The following is a 15,555-nucleotide window of genomic DNA, read 5'->3' as shown; positions in this document are numbered from 1 at the left end:
AGAGACGTTACTTTGCCAATAAAGGTCTGTCTAGTCAAGGCTATGGTTTTTCCAGTAGTCATGTATGGATGTAAGAGTTGGACTATAAAGTAAGCTGAGTGCAGAAGAATTGATGCTTTTGAATTGTGGTGTTGAAGAAGACTCTTGAGAGTCCCTTGGACTGCAAGGAGAGCCAACCAGTCCATCCTAAGGAGATCAGTCCTGGGTGTTCATTGGAAGGACTGATGCTAAAGCTGAAGCTCCAATACTTTGCCCACCTGATGCAAAGAGCTGACTCATTAGAAAAGACCCTGATGCTGGGAAAAATTGAGGGCAGGAGGAGGAGGAGGTAACAGAGGATGAGATCGTTGGACAGTATCACCGACTCAAAGGACAGAAGTTTGAGCAAACTCCAAGAGATGGTGAAGGACAGGGAAGACTGGTGTGCTTCAGTCCATGGGATAGCAAAGAGTCGGACACAACTGAGTGACTGAACAACAACTCACATTCTGAGATGGCCCACACTGTCTGTGGAGTGTGTTTCTCTTTAAATAAATCCACTTCTTATCTATCACTTTGTCTCTCACTGAATTCTTTCTGCAATGAGACGTCAAGAACCTGAGCTTCACTGAGTGCTGAAACCAGGTATGTGATCTCAGTTGGAAGACTGTGAGGTCAAGTCCCAATCTGAGGTGCGTGGTGTTAAGAGGAACGGCTAGTCTTATAGAGAAATCACCCCCCATACCCAGTTTCCGTGTTGCCACTTCTAAGGCTGCATAAGTGTCACTTGTGCCCAAATTCCCTCGGGAAGAGAGCTTGTGAGGCACTGCACTTCCCAATCCATGGACTGTTTTCCCTTGAATAAAGGACATCACACTTGCTACTAAATTGTATTATTTCTGTCATTTAACACCACTCTTGGGCTTCCCTGGTAGCTCAGCTGGTAAAGAATCTGTAACGCAGGAGACCCTGGTTTGATTCCTGGGTCGGGAAGATCTGCTGGAGAAGGAATAGGCTACCCACTCCAGTATTCTTGGGCTGCCCTGGAGACTCAGCTGGTAAAGAATCCGCCTGCAATGTGGGAGACCTGGGTTCGACCCCTGGGTTGGGAAGATCCCCTGGAGAAGGGAACAGCTACCCACTCCAGTGTTCTGGCCCAGAGAATCCCATGGTCCATGAGGGCACAAAGAGTGGGACACAACTGAGCAGCTTTCACTTTCACAGGGAATAGGTTAGGCTGCAGAGGACGAGATGGTTAGATGGCATCACCACCTCAATGCACATGAATTTGAGCAAACTCCAGGATACTGAAGGACAGAGGAGCCTCGTGTGCTACAGTCCATGGGATCAGAGAAAGTCGGACGTGACTTAGCAACTGAACAACAGTTGATGAAGGTTGTCAATCAAAATGTATTTTGGGCTTATGCAGTGCACAAGAAAACGTGAGAGGACCTGAAATTTTACAGCTCGTAAAGAAAGCTGGAAGACATTTTTCCAATTCTGACAACCATCCTAAATTTTACATGACATGGACAATAAGGGAGAGCACAGCAGTGGGAAAGGAGCTGGGTGGCGAACAATACCAAGTTTGGCTTATGGAAAATCAGTTAACTGACAGTAGGCATACAGAAGAAGAGTCAGGGTGGCAGTCAGTAAGTCTTGTTTTGCACAAGTTGAGTTTCAGCTACAATGGGAACATCTAACTGAATGGGACTAAGTAGAGAGGCTGGAATTAGAAACAGGGATCTGCAAATCACCAAAACAGAAAAAGAAGCTGGGAGCAGATGAGAGTACCTTAGGAGACAGAGGAGGGGACGACTAGAAAACAGTGATGGTTAAAGGGCTGGGGGAGAAATAAAGGGAGCCTTTAAAAAATACAAGAACTGGTTGAAAAGGCAAGAAGAAAACTAAAGGTGTCTAATGTCCCTGAAACCATGGAAAAAGTGAGCATAATGAAAGCGGTTTACAGTGCTGGAGACTTCAGAGGTCAAACTGGAAGAACTGAAAAGCATTGTTGGGCTGACAGCTCGGTCAGCTGTGACCCATGAGAACGCCTGCTGCTGCTTGGCCAGGCTGGAATTGAGGTTCCAGTGCATCACAAGAGAGTTTTCCAGGTGGCAGGGGGTGGGGAGAGCGGGTGGTAACTATCTGTAAACCACCAATGGTTAGGTAAGAGTTTTCTACTGACTCCTTTAGCTGAGCCCTCAGAGCTCCCTGGAAAACAGGTCAAGGGTAGACACCTGACCCATGGCCGCACACCGGCCAGGCCAGGGCTGCACCCTTCCTTCTGCACTTCCTCCCAACCCCAGGAATCCTTCCAGCAGGTGCACTTTCTCCTGCCCCTGTCCGCTCTCCCCAGTACAACCCAGTCAGGTGCAAATGCAAACCCAGAAGTGCCCAGGGGTGGTGGGGGTGGACAGCAGAGAGAAGCAGGTGGGTAGGAGGGTGAAGGACAGGCAGGTAAAGGCAGCAGAAAGAAGGAAACTGGTGTGATTACTGGTACAGGCATATGGTGGGGAAATCCAATGTTTCATGTTTCAGCCTAACTCTATAAACAGAATTAATCAGACACCTCATTTACACTTCCATGACACAATTTTACTGTCTTAAAGTCTAATCTCAAACAAGAAACAGGGAAGAGCATTCCTAAAGCCACTGCCTTGAGTTTCAGGTATACACAATTTAGAAGTGAATTTATTTTGCAGAGGAATAGTTCAATTTCTAACACTTTCTAATACTTCTGTCAAAGAGTGAAGTGTAACTTTCTAGCAAGAGATGTATTTCAGGCAGAGCATGACACTACTGATAAATATAACCATCAGATAGAACCCTTTCTCAAAAATACCTGGTGTAACCACTTTTTTTTAAAGTTCTATTCATCTTGAGAACTCTAAGTTATCTATGGGTTCCTACTGAATAAGTCATGAAGAAACTACAGATGGGCTGATAACAAGGAAATCATTTCATGTGACTTCCCTAGTGATACCAAAGCGTGGGCAAAAATGACATAACATCAATATTAAGTTATTCCCTTGGTTTACTGATGCTCAGTTGTGGCAAAAATATAATGACAGAACAAAAAAGGAAAAGCGAAACACCATCGAGGCCTTAGAAAGCTTTGTCTTAGTTTCAAAAAGCTGTACGTTACAAAGAAATCCTGTAAAAATCTTCCAAGGTGGGTGTTTTGTCATTGTTAGGTTTAGAGTTTTTTTTTTAATCAGTTAGTTAGAAAAACAGTGTTCGTGCTGGATGACAAACACTGACTTACTTTGGTGCAAACTAAAGACTGCCTTAATGCCAATAGCTAATAGTAAAGGAGTAATTATTGCTTCAGGGCAGTTCAATTCACTCGCTCAGTCGTGTCCGACTCTTTGCGACCCCATGAAGCACAGCACGCCAGGCCTCCCTGTCCATCACCAACTCCCGGAGTTCACTCAGACTCAGGTCCATCGAGTCAGTGATGCCATCCATCCATCTCATCCTCTGTCGTCCCCTTCTCCTGCTGCCCCCAATCCCTCCCAGCATCAGAGTCTTTTCCAATGAGTCAACTCTTCACATGAGGTGGCCAAAGTATTGGAGTTTCAGCTTTAGCATCATTTCCTTCCAAAGAAATCCCAGGGCTGATCTCCTTCAAAATGGACTGAGAAGCCATAATATGCTCCACCAATCACAAAGGATAGTCAAACTGAAAAAAGTCACTTTGGACACTGGAACCTCTGGGTTTACGTTAGTAAAACCCCACTACAACAGTAACCTCCTCATGTAGAAGTATTTTTACAGTACTTTAAGGCTCACATCTCCCATGTGATTCTCACAAGCAAGCAGTTGGAGAGGGAGGCATTATTACCATCGTGTGCCGTAATCTCAGTAAACTGAAATCTCCCAGAGCACCAAGGACCAGGTTCCCACTGCCACTCACACAGCAAAGGCATTCTGAGCCCCTGCACAGGTGGGAATGAGACAGAAGTCCATGACGGAAGCCGGCGAGCCTCTTTACAGTGGGTTTTGCTCCAGGGTGGTTAACACATGGCTAAATCAGTGTGCACAGATTCAACGTAACGTTTAAATCACTTTTATAAGGTATAAAACTTTCCAGTTCTCAAAGCCCACCCAAAAGCCTACACTGTCCTACTCTCAGTACCTTGGTGGAAACAGCAGAGGCCACAACATGCATGCCTGTGGGCAGCTGATTAGTTAGTAGCAGAGAGAGGAACCCAGGCCTCTACTTGCCCAGTTACAAGCCATTATTGCTTAAACAGAAGACAATATAATACCCACAAAGCACACGATCAACTGGCACAAGAAGAGACAGCTAGCTCTGTTTCTAACTCATTTTCTACAGAATACTAAAAAAAAAAAAAAAAAAAAAAGGTATGCCCAAAGAGCCCGAACCAGCAAAGCAATGAGTGCTCTCTACCCAGAGTGGTCACGTGGGCATAGAAATCTAAATGCTTTTTAAGGAAAAAGAAAGCAAAGAATCAATGTCACTGCAGAGCCTACAATAATAATAAATGTCTAAAAATCCTGCCTATGATTTTTCCAAGGTTATTAACTGAGACAAACCATTAGAAAGATCTACATGGTCAAACTAATTTAAACAAAGTGTTGGGCCAAAATGGCAACTTCAAGAACGATAAGCCCCAAAAGCTTAAAAATTAAACAGGGTTGACCTTTTGAATAAATATTTGCGTTCAATTCTACAATGAAGGATAGCACCTCATTAGATGAACAGCCTTTATGCGGCTTTCAGAAAAAGCAGCTATTAAGCTTTCACTAAACTTAAAGGTAAAGTGCAATGTTTCATAACAACAGGAGTAGAGAATGACACAGAACTTCAATTGTTTTTCCAGCACAACCTTTAGTAATAAGGAAACGAAAAATTCCACCTGCAACCCCCTGCTTCACCACAATCACTGAATGGTTCTAGTTTTCTTACCAAATAATAAAAGCATCAGTTTTCTCTACGCTGCCAACTCTGTGAAACACAAAGAATACAGTAGCCACTGTTAATAACAGCACCACCAGATACTGTGTGCCTTTCGACTACAACCTGTGCCGCTGACTTTGTATGTGTTACCTCACTGAACTCCTAAAAACTCACAAAGATGAAGTGCCCAAGTGGGCTACAAAGTTCTTGAATATGAACTCAAGAGCATCTAAAGCATTGTTGCTGTATTTCTGCAAACCCAACAAACCTACCTGCAAGTTCTGGAAGCACCAAAACTGCCTAAAGGAGCCTGAGAGAGCGCAGAGCCTAAGAGGGCACAACAGTGTTCAAGGGCTGTGTATCTATTTTTCATAGAAATCTGCCAGTGGGAGAGCCAGGCCTAGCAAAGGCAGGAAAAAAACACTGGTGCCTCGAAATCATTCTTCAAAAACCATAAGTTAAGTCATTCTTCATGTTTTTTTAGGAATCTGATGAAAGCCATAGATCTTCTTCCCAGAGACTCACATACAAAAATTTTGCATCATTTTAGAAGGCTTAGACTCCTAACATCCATCTACGTATTTTTTTTTAATTTTCAACTGATTGAGCTAAGAATCAACAGAATGAGATTGAAAAAAAAAAAAAATGGGCACAAGAGTTCCTTAGAAATTGTTTGAAATGTTAGCACAATTCTGCTCATGTAAGTGAGCCTAGTTTTGATGCTTCTGACACATCTTCTGCAAAGACGTCACCAAAGTAAAGAAGGGAGTTTTAGGTGCTACCACTGACGCTCACCGTTTTCCTGTGCAATTCCTGTCGTTCAGGCCACCAACCTTGTTTATGGCAGACCACGCTGTGAGAGCCACGTATGGCAGGGAGGCGGCTTGAGTATGAGTGAGTGACCTGGGCTTGTGAGAGACCTAGATTTGAGGACAACAGTCAAAAATAAGCAATGACTTGTGAACCTATGAACACAATTAAGTATACATAACAGTCTGCCAGGTTCGGTGATTATCATAAACCCTGCTGCTGCTGCTAAGTCGCTTCAGTCGCTTCAGTCATGTCCAACTCTATGCGACCCCATAGATGGCAGCCCACTAGGCTCCTCTGTCTCTAGGATTCTCCAGGCAAGAATACTGGAGTGGGTTGCCATTTCCTTCTCCAATGCATGAAAGTGAAAAGTGAAGTCACTCAGTCATGTCCGACTCTTAGCGACCCCATGGACTGCAGCCTACCAGGCTCCTCTGTCCATGGGATTTTCCAGGCAAGAGTACTGGAGTGGGGTGCCATTGCCTTCTCCGATCATAAACCCTACTCTAAGATTATTCCTAAGGAATTTCTCCAAATGACTCAATCTGCCAAGCAGAGGGTCAGTAAGGTTTTATAGGTTACATTATTGGATACAGCTGTTTAATTCTTCACAACAAGACCACATTCAACAATCCCATTAGTCCTAACTATGGCCAGAAACAAATCCAAATACACCTTGAGCCCTCATAAATACATTCTAATTTGTTTTTGTGATTAGCTGTTTCCTTTACTCCCACTCAGTGGGTAAATAATCCACCTGCAATGCAGGAGACACAGGAGATGCAGGTTAGATCCCTGGGTGGGAAGATCCCCTGGAGGAGGAAAACGGCAACTCACTCCAGTGTTCTTGCCTGGAAAATCCCATGGCAGGGGAGTCTGGCGGGTTATAGTACATGGGGTCACAAAGAGTAGGGCACAACTGAACATACAGCACAATCTTTCCAGACTTTTCTAATCTCAGTAATACCCCTCTCCCCCTCCTACTCTCCCTTCTGCAGCCAATTTCCTTAATATTAACCCCTTTCTTTCTAATTAAACTGTCAGGCCTCCTGACTGCATTTGATTAGACTCCTGTTTTGAAAGTTATTTGAAACAGCTTGATACTTCCAATGCTTCCATTTATGATGAATCAGTATGCTCCATTTGGTATATTTGCTTTCAACAATTTACACTGAGGATAAAACCAAAGAACACAGCAGGGCTTCTAGATCTCACAAATCCCTGCTCCACAAGATACAGATTACCGCTCTGGCAGGCAGCACTATTTAAATGACATCCAATACATCTTAAAATATTTTTAAAAATTCCTATTCTCTCAGTTCTTTTGAAACCACCCATAAAACTTGAACCTGATCTCAAAAAACAAAAAAAAAACAATTATGTCAGAGATTGTTGTCAGTCTTTGTTTCTACTTTCCAATAGCATTTCAGCACAGAACCAGCGAGTTACCTCATTCCCACTGACAACAACAAATTCTGAGAGAGTGCCTTGTTTCCAGGGAGGAACTGCAGCCCAGACCTGAAACACACACACTGTTCATTAGAAACAGATCTTTTTAAAACAAAGCTAAGCATGACAGTGTTCCCCAATACATACCCCACACCCTGTGAGAAAAAGCACAAGTCCACAACCCACCAAACAACAGTTATTTTCACATGATATCAATGTATTATTTAGAATGATTCTGGATTTACCAAGTCAAACCACATTGGAGGTCAGTTTAGTTTAGTTCAGTTCAGTTACTCAGTCACTCAGTCACGTCCAACTCTTTGCAACCCCATGGACCGCAGCACACCAGGCCTCCCTGTCCATCACCAACTCCTGGAGTTTACTCTAACTCATGTCCATTGAGTCAGTGATGCCATCCAATCATCTCATCCTCTGTTGTCCCCTTCTCCTCCTGCCTTCAATCTTTCCCAGAATCAGGGTCTTTTCAAATGAGTCAATTCTTCCCATCAGGTGGCCAAAGTATTGGAGTTTCAGCTTCAGCGTCAGTCCTTCCAATGAATATTCAGGACTGATTTCTTTTAGGATGGACTGGTTTGATCTCCTTACAGTCCAAGGGACTCTCAAGAGTTTTCTCCAACACCACAGTTCAAAAGCATCAATTCTTTGGCACTTAGCTTCCTTTATAGTCCAACTCTCACATCCATACATGACTTATGGAAAAACCATAGCCTTGACTAGATGGACCTTTGTTGGCAAAGTAATGTCTCTGCTTTTGAATATGCTATCTAGGTTGGTCATAACTTTTCTTCCAAGGAGTAAGCGTCTTTTAATTTCATGGCTGCAGTCACCATCTGCAGTGATTTTGGAGCCCCCCAAAATAAAGTCTGTCACTTTTTCCATTGTTTCCCCATCTATTTGCCATGAAGTGATGGGACCAGATGCCATGATCTTAGTTTTCTGAATGTTGAGCTTTAAACCAACTGTTTCCACTCTCCTTTCTTTCACTTTCATCAAGAGGCTCTTTAGTTCTTCACTTTCTGCCATCAGAGTAGTGTCATCTGCATATCTGAGGTTGCTGATATTTCTCCCAGCAATCTTGGTTTCAGCTTGTGCTTCATCGAGCCCAGCATTTCTCATGATGTACTCTGCATATAACTTAAATAAGCAGGGTGACAATATACAGCCTTGACATATTCCTCTCCATATCTGGAACCAGTCTGTTCCATGTCCAGTTCTAACTGTTGCTTCCTGACCTGCATACAGATTTCTCAAGAGGCAGGTCAGGTGGTCTGGTATTCCCATCTCTTTCACAATTTTCCACAGTTTGTTGTGATCCACACAGTCAAAGGCTCTGGCATAGTCAATAAAGCAGAAGTACATGTTTTTCTGGAACTCTCTTGTTTTTCAGTGATCCAACGGATACTGGCAGTTTTATCTCTGGTTCCTCTGCCTTTTCTAAATCCAGCTTGAACATCTGGAAGTTCACGGTTCACATACTGTTGAAGCCTGGCTTGGAGAATTTTGAGTTATTACTTTACTAGTGTGTAAGATGAGTGCATTGTGTAGTAGTTTGACCATTCTTTGGCATTGCCTTTCTTTGGGATTGGAATGAAAACTGACCTTTTCCAGTCCTGTGGCCACTGCTGAGTTTTCCCAATTTTCTGGCTTATTGAGTGCAGCACTTTCACAGCATCCTCTTTTAGGATTTGAAATAGCTCAACTGCAATTCCATCACCTCCACTAGCTTTGTTCGCAGTGGCTTCCTAAGGCCCAGTTGACTTTGCATTCCAGGATGTCTGGCTCTAGGTGAGTGATCACATCACCATGATTATCTGGGACGTGAAGATCTTTTTTTACAGTTTTTCTATGTATTCTTGCCACCTCTTCTTAATATCTTCTGCTTCTATTAGGTCCATACCAATTCTGTCCTTTATTGAGTCCATCTTTGCATGAAATGTTCCCTTTGTATCTCTAATTTTCTTGATGAGATCTCTAGTCATTCCAATTGTTTTCCTCTTATTTCTTTGCATTGATCACTGAGGAAGGCTTTCTTATCTCTCCTTGCTATTCTTTGGAACTCTGCATTCAAATGGGTGTATTTTTCCTTGTCTCCTTTGCTCTTTGCCTCTCTTCTTTTCACAGCTATTTGTAAGGCCTCCTCAGACAGCCATTTTGCTTTTTTGCATTTTTCTTGGGGATGGTCTTGATCCCTGTCTCCTGTACAATGTCACAAACCTCCATCCTCAGTTCATCAGGCGCTCTATCAGATCTAATCCCTTGAATCTATTTGTCACTTCCACTGTATAATTGTAAGGGATTAAATTTAGGTCATACCTGAATGGTCTACTGGTTTTCCCTACTTTCTTCAATTTAAGTCTGAATTTGGCAATACAGAGCTCATGAACTGAGCCACAGTCAGCTCCCAGTCTTGTTTTTGCTGACTGTATAGAGCTTCTCCACCTTTGGCTGCAAAAAACATAATCAATCTGATCTTAGTATTGACTAGCTGGTGATGGCCATGTGTAGAGTCTTCTCTTGTGTTGTTGGAAGAGGGTGTTTGCTATGACCAGAGCATTCGCTTGGCAAAACTCTATTAGCCTTTGCCCTGCTACATTCTGTACTCCCAAGGCCAAATTTGCCTGTTACTCCAGGTGTTTCTTGACTTCCTACTTTTGCATTCCAGTCCCCTATATTGAAAAGGACATCTTTTTTGGGTGTTAGCTCTTGAAGCTCTTGTAGGTCTTCACAGAACTGTTCAACTTCAGCTTCTTCAGCATTACTGGTCAGGGCATAGACTTGGATTACCGTGATACTGAATGGTTTGCCTTGGAAACAAACAGAGATCATTCTGTCATTTTTGAGATTGCTTCCAAGTACTGCATTTTGGACTCTTTTGTTGACTATGAGGGCTACTCCATTTCTTCTAAGGGATTCTTGCCATCAGTAGTAGATATAATGATCATCTGAGTTAAATTCACCCATTCCAGTCCATTTTAGTTGACATTGGAGGTAGGCAGCAGTAAATCCTGCTGTATTTACTCACTACTTAGAGCACCAGCTGGAGAAGGCATTGGCAACCCACTCCAATATCTTGCCTGGAGAATCCCAGGGACAGAGGAGCCTAGTGGGCTGGCATCTATGGGGTTGCACAGAGTTGGACACGACTGAAGCGACTTAGCAGCAGCAGCAGCAGCAGTATAACACCAGCAAGAACATGTTCTCCGGAGCTTTAATCCTGGCTTCTATCACTTATTTGCTGTGGGACCTCTTTACAGCTTAAGTCTCATCTGTAGACTGGCCTAACTGTACTCACTTCACAGAGATTAAATTAGTTTTTTTTTTTTTTTTTTAATGAAAAACAACTGGAACAGTGCTATTATTATGAGCTGACTTTAATTTCTTTGTATAAAAGTTCAAAGTGACAAGGGACAGGTGATTATATCACCCTTTAGCTATTTCAAAACCATTTAACTCATAAGATAAAATTGTCATTTAAAGACTTAAAAAGTCCCAATCATATCTTGTTTTCACTTGTATATTTTTTCTTAAAAAAAATTTTTTTAATTGGAGGGTAATTGCTTTATAAGCTTTACAACGCTGTGCTGCTTTCCACTGCACAACACCACGAGTCAGTTCTAAGTATGCATATATCCCCTCCCTCTTGAGCCTCCTTTCCCACATATATCCTAAAGACTTGCAATTCTCAGGCACTAGCTTTAGAATGTTCAAGCACAGCAAGCTATTGTGACAGAACCAGGAAACAGAATCATGAACTGAACCAAGAAAAGGAGGGTTCCAGCCAAAGCTCAGTGTATTTGTTGAAAAGAAGAAGAAAAGGTCAATGATATGGAATATACTTCCAAAAGCAGGAGAATGAAACCAGCCAATTTTGAAAAGGAATAGTGGAATGTGATAACTCACCTCATCTCCAGGTTTGAAGTACCTTACATCAAGTCCACACTCCATCACCACACCAGACACATCCCGACCCAGAGTCAGAGGAAATTCTTCTCCTTTGATTTTAACATGTAAAGGATCACGTTTCATATTTAAAGCTGTGGCTCCATAACCACCTAGAAGATACAATTTACTTTTTTCTTTCAAAAGAATGAGATGCTTTCAAAACTGCTGCAGTTATGGGCCAGGTACAATTCTAGATCCTCAAGAAGTAGATTATAATCAATCTTACAAATTTTTTTACCATCACACAGGAAAGCATAAAAACAATGAGTGTTGTTCCTTTCAAAGGAAATTACTAGGAAAGTTATAATCACTTTTAAAGAAATTTTATATTGGACTATAGTTAATTAACAATCACTTTTTGAAATTCTAATTCTGAAACGGTCTTGAGAACTGGTCTTTGAAGTTGGTTTCCTTATTAATTTACTCATTCATGAACTTTTTCAACACGAAATCATTTGAAGCCAAGTCTGGTAAAGTAGATAAATGTCAAAGTTGTCTGACAAAATAAATAAGGCATAGGTATAGTATCTGATACTAACACACTGGTCTACGAGTAATTGTCCCTGTCTCCCCAAAAATGTTTCTAAAACACCTTTGGGTTAAGTGTAAGATTCCCAGATGGAAAAGAACCACTTGGTTGCATCAACTCCGATATGCTAAATCAGGCTGATTGCATTATTATATATCTTTTTTATTTAAGAATATTTACATAAATATCAACAAAACTGAAAATGTTCCTCTGATCACTTTTTTTTTGTTTTTCAAAATAAATTGGCTACATATAATAATCCAAAGTAGTTTATTACACATCATCCACACATAAAATGGTTTTCCTAAGGCACAAAAGTGTCTGCGGTCATCTTTTCTGCTTGACATCCTCCTGAGAACATTTCTGCTACGTGAGGCTCTCCTAGATAAGCAATTTGCTCATCTTTTTAGGGTCATGCACCGCAATTCATGCTCCAGAATCACTAAACCATCCTGAAAGTCTCCCCTGTTCTCCCACTCATCCTCATCAGATCTTAACGATGAGGAGAAACCAGCAAAGGAGCCCAAGAAGGCTTGGCTAATGAAAAGGTATCCAGAAAGTCAAGTGAAGAGGGCCATTTAAAGAAGTCAGATGCTGCTGCCAGGGAAGAAAGTTTTCAAACAAGGTCAGGAGCTGCCAATAGACCTTTAAGAAACAAAAAAAAATTCCCCCCCAAAACAAAATATAGGATCCAACAGCACAGCTTGGTGACATTTTTAGGAGCAGTTGCTATGGCATGTGGTGACAGAGTATGGGAATGAGGAACTGAACACCATGAGAACATTCAATTCTTCCAAATATTGAGAGTATTTCTATAGAGAGTGGGAAAATGGTGCAGTGGAGAAGGGAAAGTGAGATGGAAGATGTTTGGTGGTGGGTGGTGGTGGTTTAGTTGCTACATTGTGTCCGACTCTTGTGATCCCACAGACTGTACTCCACCAGACTCCTTTGTCCATGGGATTCTCCAGGCAAGAATACTGGAGTGAGTTGCCATTTCTTTCTCCAGGGGATCTTCCCAACCTAGGGATCAAGCCCTGGTCTCCTGCATTGCAGGCGAATTCTTCACACCTGAGCCACCAGGGAAGCCCACTGAAGGACTTTTAAGTCTTTTTTTTTTTTTTTGGTCCTCTTTAGGAGTGGAGAAATAACAGCCAATGTGAGTGATCCAGTGGAAAGGGAAACACTAAAGATACAGGAGACAATTGCTGAAACAATGCTCCTGAGTGGGTGAGCAGGCATGGGGTCTAGAACCTTGGTGGAGGGCTGGCCTTATATGGGAACAATGACATTTAATCCATACAGCAAGAGGTAGAGAATACAGGGAGAGAAGCTGACAGGGGAGTGCAGAAGTTGTTTTTCTAATAAAAAATCAAGACACATGGAAGAAAGCATTTTAAAATTGGGCAAGTCCCAAAAAATCTAAGCTGATGGCCACCATGCCGATATTAGATACATGCCAGCTGGCTAGTTAGGAGTGCATTCTACCAGGGGGGAAATAACTTCCCATGTAATACTCACAAAAATCACATTTTAGTCTTCCTGTCTTATTCCTTTTCCACCTCTCAAACACAATAAAACAATTATTCACTGAAATTCCTATGTGATTTGATCAACAAAAGTGGGAATTTAGTCAAGTAAAATTTTCAAGCTGCCAAAAAAAAAAACCACTCCAGTCCCTTTCTGAGCTTCACAGCCTGCAAAAGAAGGCTGTTTTCTCGGTTACTTGGATATCGACTGAGTAGTCCTGGCTCACTGGTACCAGCTAAACTAGTCCCAAATCCAGAAATAGCTGGTAGTTAGGAACTGAGAATCTGCTTGGAGACAGTGAATGGGGAACCTTAGCAGTTCTGTGTCATTGTTAGAGGTGATCAGTTTGGTTCAGAGATGGAACGACCTGGACAATCCTAAATCTGCCATCAGTTTCAAAAGCTTTGATCTTATCTAAAGAAACGAAACTTTGTTGGTATGATGCTGTTGGCTGAATTTTTTTTTTCTATTTTAAGATAATTCACTTCATTACCCATTTATATGATTTATGATTTTATATCCAACAACAGTAGCCATCTCCAGAAAAATAGGTGGCTCTCATCTTTCAAAATAGACATGTCCTTGCTTTCTTGTCAAGGGAAATAATGCTCCCTATAGTTTACAATTTCATTTCTCCAAGCTACCATTTCAGGTATCTTCTGCAACAGTAATCATACATTCTCAAATAAGAATCCATGGGCAGGAAATACAGAGGATAACTACAAATAATATTACCCATTCAAGTCATTAAAAAACTATGATGTCTCAAGAATACTATATAAAAGTAAAATGTGTTATTAAATAGCAGCCAAGAAAGTGCAGATTCAGCCATTCTACTGAAATTAAAATGTACAATGTAACACAAATACATAAACTGTGCGTGTGCATTCAAAGAAATGAAAAGTTAACAACTTATTGACTGGAGATGTATTAATATGTCTTTTGTCACTCGAACATTATTGACCAGAGATTTTTAATAAAATTGCTGGGCACAGGCACTGATTTCTACAAAAATCCCCTGGTCAATAATGTGTTAAAAGATCTAAACAAAGACAAAATGCTTTTAAAAATTGCTCAAGGATTAAAAAAAAATATTTTACTTTGTAATCAAATTAGAATGAAAATATAAAGTGACATTAATGACTGAATGACAACTACATATGTGAAACACCAAAAAAGGCTATAGTTGACAGGGCATGGGCTCTACCTTCAAAGAGCTTCTAATCAAGGAGATGGCAAATGCATGCTGCTCACTAGGTATAAATCTACCACTTAGAGATAATTCCAATAGGAGTCTCTCTGTTGGCTCAATGGTAAAAAGTTTACCTGCCAATGAAGGAGACATGGGTTCAATCCCTTATGTGAGAAGATCCCACATACCACAGAGTAAGCCCATGTGCCACAACTACTGAGCCTGTGCTCTAGAGCCTGGGCCCTGCAACAACTGAGCCCACGTGCCAAAACTACCGAAGCCCAAGTGCCCTGGAGTCCATCCGCTGCAGCAAGAAGCCGCTGCAGTAAGAAGCCCAAGCACTGCTGCTACAGAGCAGTCCATGCAGCAGGGAAGACCAAGCACAACCCAAAATAGACAACAAAGTTTTTTTAAAAAAGGTAATTCTGATAAACACTAAATTATCTTCATGCCCAATGGAAACAGAGTAAGCTGAAACACCTAGCAGTAGCAACTATTCTAAGCAAACAAAAGGAAACAAGTGTATCTTTCATGGGGCAATCGCCATAAAATCATTTAAACATATCTCTTTCCCCACAAAGAAATGTGTAATAGCTGTTCCTCATATGTCTAGATCAGCACTGTCCAACAGGGATGTAATGCAAGCCACATATCTAACTTAAAATTTTCAAGCAGACACTAAAAAGTGAAAAGAAAGTGAAATTAATGCTAATAATATTTTACTTAATATATCCAAAATATTATCAGATCAATATATAATGAACATAAAATTAATAAGACATTTTACACTCATTTTTTACTAAGTCTTGAAATCTAGTGTATATTTTATACTAACTGTACATCCCAATTCAGACTAGCCACATTTCAATTGCTCACTTTTTGTCGTTATTTTCCAAAGTGAAAGTAATTCACAGTAATCAATCTTTTCAGCACTGTAATAACTGCATAAGGAATATAGTGCACTCCAAGCTTTGTCAATAACCCCTAGCAGAAATTAAGATAACATTATTTCCATTGAAGATGGAGCACAACAGAAAAGCATATTTTAACTTCCAAGGGCAGAACGCAACAACAAAATGAGGAAGAGTACTGTGTCCATATTTTGGCATCCTGTTCTGCTGCTTTGTCCACTGAACCGTTAGAAAAAGCTGGGAGTAGTGGAAGGGCAAACTCAAATTA

General features: G+C 41.3%; 1 protein-coding gene across 3 annotated transcripts in view; it reads right to left on the bottom strand.

Moving 5' to 3' along the window:
• The window catches only part of RTN4IP1 (reticulon 4 interacting protein 1), a 51,708-nt gene that overhangs the window by 35,047 nt on the left and 1,106 nt on the right, over window positions 1-15,555 (bottom strand). For all 3 annotated transcript variants that reach the window (XM_070795543.1, XM_019967282.2, XM_070795542.1), the window contains 3 exons: window positions 11,087-11,238; window positions 7,166-7,234; window positions 5,702-5,826 (listed from right to left, as the gene is read on the bottom strand). In XM_070795543.1, the coding sequence (XP_070651644.1) occupies window positions 5,702-5,826; window positions 7,166-7,234; window positions 11,087-11,238 (346 nt within the window). The remainder of the gene's footprint in view (window positions 1-5,701; window positions 5,827-7,165; window positions 7,235-11,086; window positions 11,239-15,555) is intronic.

This window comes from Bos indicus, chromosome 9, assembly GCF_029378745.1.
Source record: "Bos indicus isolate NIAB-ARS_2022 breed Sahiwal x Tharparkar chromosome 9, NIAB-ARS_B.indTharparkar_mat_pri_1.0, whole genome shotgun sequence".
NCBI classification, from domain to species: domain Eukaryota; kingdom Metazoa; phylum Chordata; class Mammalia; order Artiodactyla; family Bovidae; genus Bos; species Bos indicus.
The sequence above is the reverse complement of the archived record's forward strand: the minus strand, read 5'-3'. Positions and strand labels throughout refer to the sequence as shown.